Here is an 8,594-nt window from a genome sequence, read left to right as displayed (position 1 = left end):
GAAAACACTGCCTCTTCAGTTGTTGCTTCTGTAGTAAAATCAACAAATTGCTTACTTATGACTGTTTTCTTCCAAGTTGCTTAGAAAGCTTCTATTTTTTCTGATTGAGAAATTTAGTCATTTGGAGTCAGAGCTGTGATTCTAGGAACACACACAAACCTATTGAGAATCAAAAACAGGAAGGTGAGCCTTTCCTCTCTGAAAAAAAATCTGCAAATCTTCCAAATATGATTGGTATTCCCATAGGCATGTAATGACATTCTGTCCATAAATACCGTTTATTCTGTAGCCCAGTCAGACTCAGACTCTTGGTGGCTACTTTCCTTCCTTACTGTCTTCCATCTTTTTATTAGGCAGATTGGCTTGGCTGGTCATACTCTATTGCTGGTTTTGCCTGACTCTATAACCACCGCCTGTCTCATGTGAGTGAAGGCACATCCTTATGGAAATTGCTACTGTTCTTTCCAGTGATAATCTATTTTTCATGGTGGAAGACTAGCATTTGGATGTTTTAGGAATGACTGAACTAATTCTAAAAAGAATGTTTGAGGGAAAAGTTCTCTGCCTGAGATGAATGATTTAAAGAAATAAGATGGGCTGTAGTCTCAGCTACTCAGAAGGCTGAGGTGGATTACTTGAGCCCAGGAGTTCAAGTCTAGCCTGGGTAACAGAGCAAAATCCTGTCCTTTAAAAAAAAAAAGGAAAGATAGGTTCTCTGTACACTGTCTTATAATGTGGCTGAGATGTGGCTCAAACTTGGAGAAAGAGACAGAATAATTGCCATCTTTCTACACAGGACAATCAGTAATACATAGGATGGATTTGAATACACACACCTCACATACCCTCTTCAGAGAAGAAATGTATCATGAAAGGTGCAACACATTTGGGATCCTTACACAAATAAACTACTCTAGATTAGGGATCCCTCAAGAATGCTTCCAATCACAAATTGCTATTCAGGTGGCTTTGCTGTAGCTGTGCTTTCTCAATGATAATACCCATGCTGGCACATGTCTGAGAGAAGGAATGAATCTTGGAAGAAGGGGATTTCATGGAAAAAAATGAATTGAGATGATAGAACCGACTACTTTAAATCCCCCTTTCTTTGCATAGCTCTTATTTTTTCCTGTCTTTGACTGCCTAATATAAGCCAATTTTAATTTAAACTCAGATCAGTACTCGCACACTACTCTTGAAGTTAGGTTCTTATAAGAAATATCCTGGGACAGAAAACAAATATTCTAAACGCCAAAGACAGCCCCAAACCAGGTCATATCATATCATAGATTGGGAGAGAAAACAGCAGGCAAAAGAAGAAAAAGCTGGCCCCTCCTCAGCCACAGGAGGAAACTAAGTTTCTCATAAACGCTTACAGTCTGATCAGGATAACTAAGGGCTCTCTGTGTTAAAGAAGGTTTCGCCCCACAAGCCTTCATCCTGGGCCCACAGGCTGATGGCTGTTTGTGTGTTTTGCCTGACTGAGCTGCCCAGAGCCTGAACTCCATGGTAACTGCAGCATGCACCTCCACTGCCCTGTTCACACAAAGGTACATTGAGAGGAAAGGTAACTCGGGGAGAGACCACAAAGCACCCATTGTGGAGCTGATGAGAATAATCTAAGACTCCTCCTACATCATTAGCTCACTGTATCCCCTTCGCTGCTGGAGGCCCCTTCTCTTTCCCCTTGGTAGTTGGTTCTCCTTCTGCCACCAGGTTCTCCCACAGCTCACCAAGTTAAATATGGGTTTCCCCAAACTCTTGCTTTGTGTTGATACAACTAGTTCAATATTCATCAACCACCAGCTTTTGGCTATTCGTTCAAATTCTGACCTACTGTGTAGCAAAAACAAAAACAAAAAACCAGGACAGAAAGTGCTTCAACAGCCATTTTACTCTTCTTTAATTCCACCGTCTTTGGGCATACATCTCATTTGCTGTGGGGTGGAAGAAGGTCTGACAGCAGGGCTGACAGCACCAATTCATAACACATTCTTTTCATCATACAAAGAGCAAAACCCTAGAATAATGGGACCATCTGCTACCACGACACAGCTGCCTTACTGGCTGTAGAAAAAGACTGCTTGTGTGGGAGAGAAGAATGAGGACAGAGGAGGCATCTGGGGCAAGTGAGCCTACAAGTATGTCTACAAATTCAGAATTTGGTGGAAAATCCAAATTTGACTTCAAGATGATAGAGAATTGATGAGAAATAGCTGCATTGTTTCCAAAATTTACTGAATTTGGAACCTGAGGTTAAAACTTTTAGGATAAAGCAACCTCAGGTTCAGCCTGGCCTTGGGAAGAAATGGCAATCACAGACGGTAATGAGTGTCAGTGCTTGAGAAGAACTGCCAAAGTCAATCTACATATTTGACTTGACTCAAAGAGGGGGGAAAACAAGTCTCATTTAAAAAGGATGAGTCTGCAGCAAAAAATCAAAGGGAAGCTGGAGCCCCTGCCCACCTCTGCATTCTCCATTCTGCTGCTGGTGCCTGCTCTTCCTCACAGTACCTCCTGAAAAGTTCAGAATTCAGTTAATACAGAATTATTGGGTTGATTTTCAACGTGTAGTTTAAGATGAAGAGTTCTGTTTGGTTTAAACCACTTCATCTAACCTCTTGGTAACAGTAGTCCTGAGAATCCGCAGTGTCAGTGAAATCGTCCTGTGACCAAGCGTCAAGCTGCTGATGGGGTACAGCAACTTCCAGGCCCATCATGTCTCCTTGACCTCGTCCCTCAAATCTGGTAGTTTCTGCACCGAGGGACACAGTCCACTGCGATGACGTATGTTCAAAATTGTTTTCTATAGGCACCTCCTTCCAAAGTCCAATAGTGCAAGGTGGCCAGGAAGACTTGGAAGGAAGCTGCACAAGTCCAGCCGGGAATCTTGACTTTGTTAGATGTGGACACAGGAAAATCACCTTTGTCCTCCCCAGATTTTGTTATAGTCAAAGGAGAAACATCCATGGGATTCTAACTGCAAATATGCTAGATATAAAATTGATGGAATGCTAATTGGTCCATAAAAGGCTGTACAAGATAATCTGTGGCAAAGTAGAAAACAAGCCCAAAGGTGATGGAGATTGGAAGAGCTGGCAATGCTTTCTTGAAAATGGCGAGGAGTAATAATGTAAGGCACAAACCCTGTGGAGAAGATGGGAAAGACACACATTCACACATAATTATGAAAGCATTTTCAGGCAAAACTCAATCACAAGTCTTGGTTTTTAAGATAGTTAACTGAATATTTTCCTTTGGGGTTAAATTTTAGAACAGACGTTCATTCAATCTGGAAGAAGAGCTATGAAAAAAACCTAGCTTTTGTTTGTTTCATAGGGTTCACTATGCACAAATTGTTATTTTATCCCTTAATTCTAGGAAAGAAATAGAATCTGAAAATAAGTAAAACTATTTTGAAAAAAAGTTAAAAGATACAGAAATTTCTATCTTAAATAATGTGTTGGCCTCTGTGATTTTAGTTTGGCTGGTTAAAAACCCAGAGGTGAAGAGCATTCTCTATGCTGTGCGGGAGCATTCTTCCCATACAGGCTCCTCCGTGAAGCATGATGAGGCTGCAGTGTTTAAAAAATAAAATAAAATAAAAGTTTATTTATGAGGAGTACACTGCTTTCTTGTAAACACATATACAAGCCATATAATAGAGTTCATTTTTTACCCTAGTTACGGAAACACTAGAAAGTCTTCACCCGGCCAAGATATCACATCTTTAGTAAAAATAGCAAGAAATATTTTATGGGTTGTTTACTTAAATCATAGTTTTTAGGTTGGGTGCAGTGGCTCATGCCTGTAATCCCAGCACTTTATGTGGCCGAGGCAGGCAGATCACTTGAGGTCAGAAGTTTGAGACCAGCCTGGGCAACGTGGCAAAACCTCATCTCCACTAAAAATACAAAAATTAGCCAGGCGTGGTGGTGCACACATGTAATTCCAGCTACTCAGGAGGCTGAGACAGGAGGATTGCTTGAACCTAGGAGGCAGAGGTTGCAGTGAGCTGAGATAATGTCACTGCACTCTAGTTTGGGCGACAGAGCAAGACCCTGTCTCAAAAAAAAAAAAAAAAAAGCCAGGTGCAGTGGCTCATGCCTGTAATCCCAGCACTTTGGGAGGCCGAGGCAGGCACATCACTTGAGGTCAGGAGTTCAAGACCAGCCTGGCCAACATGGTGAAACCCTGTTTCTACTAAAAATACAAAAATTAGCTGGGCGTGGTGGCAGGCACCTGTAATCCCAGCTACTCGGGAGGCTGAGGTTGAGAATCCCTTAAACCTGGGAGGCGGAGGTTGCAGTGAGCTGAGATTGCACCACTCAACTCCAGCCTGGGCGACAGAGACTCCGTCTCAAAAAAAAAAAAAATCATAGTTTTGAAAGCTTCAGGGTTCATGCTGTAGCATTATCAGCAAGATCTATGTGGGGTCATGCATGGCACCAGCTCCTCTCACTAGATGCTCTCACTAGATGCTTGCTGTCTTAAGTAACACTGTATGCTACAGGTTGTGTCATTAAATGCAAAACCACCACCAAACTCTCAGTGATTTAGTCCAGGGACTAAGGGAGGATCTGTTTATCCCTGTAAGACCGACCTTACAGAGCTAATTTCCTACATATCTGTGCTGCTAGGCTTGAGGCAGCGGTTCCTAAACAGAAATACCAGAATTTCCTGGGGAACTTTTAAAAACTACACAATTAAATTAAATAAGAACATCTCAGGGCAGAGCTTACAGTTTTAAAAGCTCCCAAGTGATTCTAATGTGTGGCCAGGGTAGAGAACTACTAAGGTGAGGTCCAATTATCAAAAGGCTCCTCAGATAGCTGGAATATTTAACCCACCTGGGGTTAAAACAACTGCCTTAAAGGGACTGTGTAATCAAAGTTTTGACATTAAGAGCTCTAACACATTCTTATTAGTGTATACTTACAATTAATATGGCTACAAAACAGGCTATGGTTGTGTTCCAGTCTCCACTGGCTGTTGCTGAGGCTTTACCAACCAGAACACTGTAGAAAATGAAATCTCCCAATCCAAGTTTTACTCCCCCTAAAAAGGAAAGGTTACAAATATAAAAAAGTTGGTCACTCTTTGCTATGATTTCACAATTCAAAAATATCACTGCCCTACTCAACCTCACAATGAATGAGAGAAGTCAGTAAATGATATACAAAATTAGGCTTCAGCTGTGTTTTCTTTCTTTTTTGGTTTTCTACAATAGGAGTTCCAGATTCTATGTGACTGACTCTGGAGTCTTAACTGTAGATGCTGCTGTTATTTATCAATAGCAATAATAAGTAATAATCGTCATCTATTGAATATATAGTTTATACCCAGCACTTGTACTAAGAAATCCTTACAAGAATTCTGAGATAGGCATCATTTTATCATATTAATTTATATATATATATTTTTTGAGATGGAGTTTTGTTCTGTGGCCCAGGCTTGAGTGGAGTGGCATGATCTCGGCTCACTGCAAACTCTGCCGCCCAGGTTCAAGCGACTTTCCTGTTTCAGCCTCCTGAGTAGGTGGGATTATAGGCGCATGCCACCATGCCTGGCTAATTTTTTTATTTTTGATAGAGACGGGGTTTCAGCATGCTGGTCTCGAACTCCTGACCTCGTGATCCACCCACCTTGGCCTCCCAAAGTGCTCAGATTACAGACGTGAGCCACCGTGCATGGCCTATCATCTTATTTTTTAAAAAAGCTTCATTGGACTATGATTTATCTCATAAAACTGGAAGAGATGATTCATTGATTGTGGAAAATTAACAGAGCTGTACAACTATAGAGAGAGAGAGCTGTACAATTTAACTATCATCACAATCCACATGTCCATTGCCCCAGTAAGGTACCTTGTACCCGTTTTCCGTTTACAGTTAATCCCCACTCCTACCCTAGGCCTTAAGCAACCAGTGATCTGCTTTCTATCTCAATAAATTTGCCTTTTCTAGACATTTCATATGACTCATACAATACATGCCTGGCCTATTTTACTTAATATAGTGTTTTTGAGGTTTAACCATGATACTGCACGTGTCTACAGTTTCTTGGAAGTTACTGGAAGCTGAATGGTTTTCCATTATATGGTTTGCTTATCCATTTACCAGTTGATGGACATCTGGATTGTTTTTAATTTGGGGCTACTCTGAATAATGCTGCTATGAACATTTATGTCCATATCTCTGTGGGGATGGACTGTTTTCATTTCCATTGGGTAGACTCCTGGGAGTGCAATTGCTGGGCTATGTAAGTTTAGGCGTTTAGCTTTTTAATAAACTGCCAAATCACGTTCCACACTGGCTGTACCAGTCTGCATTTCCACCAGCAACTGAGAGTTCCAGTTTCTTCACATCCTCACCAGCACTTGGTATTGTTAGCCTTTTTCATTCTAGCCACTCTGATTAATGATGTTGAGCATCTTTTCGTGTGCTTATTAGCCATTATAGATCTCTTTTGGTAAAATGTCTAGTCAAAGCATTTCCCTATCTTAAATTTGGGCTATCGTCTTCTTATTAAGCTGTAAGCATCCTTTATATATCCTAAATACAAGTCCTTTAACAGGACTTCAATATGATTTGCATATATTTTCTCTCAGCTGGTAGCTTATTTTCCTTTTTTTTTTTTTTAAGTGATCTTGGCTCACTGCAACCTCCACCTCCCGATTTCAAGCAATTATCCTGCCACGGCCTCTAGAATAGCTGGGATTATAGACATGCGCCACCACACCCGGCTAATTTTCTATTTTTAGTAGATACGAGGTTTTACCATGTTGGCCAAGCTGGTCTCAAACTCCAAACCTCAGGTGATCCACCAACCTCGGTCTCCCAAAGTGCTGGGATTACAGGTGTGAGCCACCACACCTGGCCTTATTTTCCACTTCTTAATGGTATTTAAAAAAATTTTTTTTGGCTGGGCACAGTGGCTCACACCTGTAATCCCAGCACTTTGGGAGGCTGAGGTGGGCAGATCACTTGAGGTCAGGAGTTCAAGACCAGCCTGGCCAACATGGTGAAACCTTGTCTCTACTAAAAATACAAAAATTAGCCAGGTATGGTGATGTGCGCCTGTAGTCCCAGCTACTCGGGAGGCTGAGGCAGGAGTATCGCTTGAACCTGGGAGGCAGAGTTGCAGTGAGCTGAGATCCCGGTACTGCACTCCACCCTAGGCAATGAGCGAAATTCTCTCAAAAAATAAAAAAATAAAAAACAAATAAAAATTTAACTGTGGTAAGATACCCATCAAGTTTAACATCTTAACCCTTTTTAAGTTCAAGTTCAAAGTTCACAGTTCAAAGACACTAGGTACAATCACATCATTGTGCTACCATCACCATCGTCCATCCACAGAACTCTTTTCATCTTGTAAAACTGAAACTCTACACCCGTTAAACGACTCTTCGTTTCCTCTCCCCTTAACCCCTGGCAACCACCAGTCTACTTTCTGACTACTCTGATGTAAGTGGAATCATACAGTATTTTTCTTTTTGTAACTAGCTTATTTCACTTAGCACAATGTCCTCAAGATTTATTCATGTTGTAACATGTCAGAATTCCCTTTCTTTTTAAAGCTGAATAATAAAACTGAACAAAGATTTTAATTAGAAATGTAAGACATTTTTATTCATTGTGAAGGTAGTGGTCTTTTTTTTTTTTTTTTTGAGATGGGAGTTTTGCTCTTGTTTCCCAGGCTGGAGTGCAATGGTATGATCTCAGCTCAATGCAACCTCTACCTCCCGGGTTCAAGCAATTCTCCTGCCTCAGCCTCCCGAGTAGCTGGGACTATAGGCATGTGCCACCACACTGAGCTAATTTTGTATTTTTAGTAGAGACGGGGTTTCTCCATGTTGGTCAGGCTTGTCTCAAACTCCCGACCTCAGGTGGTCCACCTGCCTTGGCCTCCCAAAGTGCTGGGATTACAGGCACTCGAGCCACTGCGCCCAGCGGTAGTTGGTCTTTCAGTGAATTTCAAGATATACTTCCCACAGCCAACATGCCAGTAACAGGCTCATCCTAAGTGTACTAATGATAGATTGTTTCTTTTTATAACCAAGTAATATTCCATTGTATGAATATACCACATTTATTATCCACTTATCGGTTAATAGACATGTGAGTTGTTTCTGTTTTTGCCTGTTATGAACAATATTATTATGACCATTGTATACGTGTCTTTGTGTTGACATATGTTTTAATTCTCTTGAGTATATACCTAGGAGTAGAATTATTGGGTCATATTTAATCTTTCAAAGAACTACCGAACTGTTTTCCAAAATCACTATACTATTTTACATTCCCACCAGCAGTGTATGAGGATTCCAGTTTCTTCACATCCTCACCAACACCTGTTATTGTCTTTTTTATTACAGCCAATCTAGTGAGTATGAAGTGGTTTTGATTTGCATTTCCTTGATGGCTAATGATGCTGAGTATCTTTTTATGTGTTTACAGATCATTTTTACATTTTCTTTGGAGAACTACACATTCAGATCCTTTGATCAGTTTTCTAATTAAATGTTAAATGTTGACTTTTAACAGGTTGCTTTAGAAGATATTTGTGCCTTTTAGCAACTGACTTCTAGT

General features: G+C 40.8%; 1 protein-coding gene across 10 annotated transcripts in view; it reads right to left on the bottom strand.

Moving 5' to 3' along the window:
* Window positions 1-1,876: 1,876 nt before the first annotated feature.
* The window catches only part of PSEN1 (presenilin 1), a 79,594-nt gene continuing 72,876 nt past the window's right edge, over window positions 1,877-8,594 (bottom strand). For all 10 annotated transcript variants that reach the window (XM_024231237.3, XM_024231238.3, XM_024231241.3 and 7 more), the window contains 2 exon segments: window positions 4,940-5,058; window positions 1,877-3,147 (listed from right to left, as the gene is read on the bottom strand). In XM_024231237.3, the coding sequence (XP_024087005.1) occupies window positions 2,992-3,147; window positions 4,940-5,058 (275 nt within the window). In that variant the 3' untranslated portion in view covers window positions 1,877-2,991.

The sequence above is a fragment of the Pongo abelii genome, chromosome 15 (assembly GCF_028885655.2).
Source record: "Pongo abelii isolate AG06213 chromosome 15, NHGRI_mPonAbe1-v2.0_pri, whole genome shotgun sequence".
NCBI classification, from domain to species: Eukaryota; Metazoa; Chordata; class Mammalia; order Primates; family Hominidae; genus Pongo; species Pongo abelii.
Note: the sequence above shows the minus strand (reverse complement) of the source record. Positions and strands in the feature narration are given on the sequence as shown.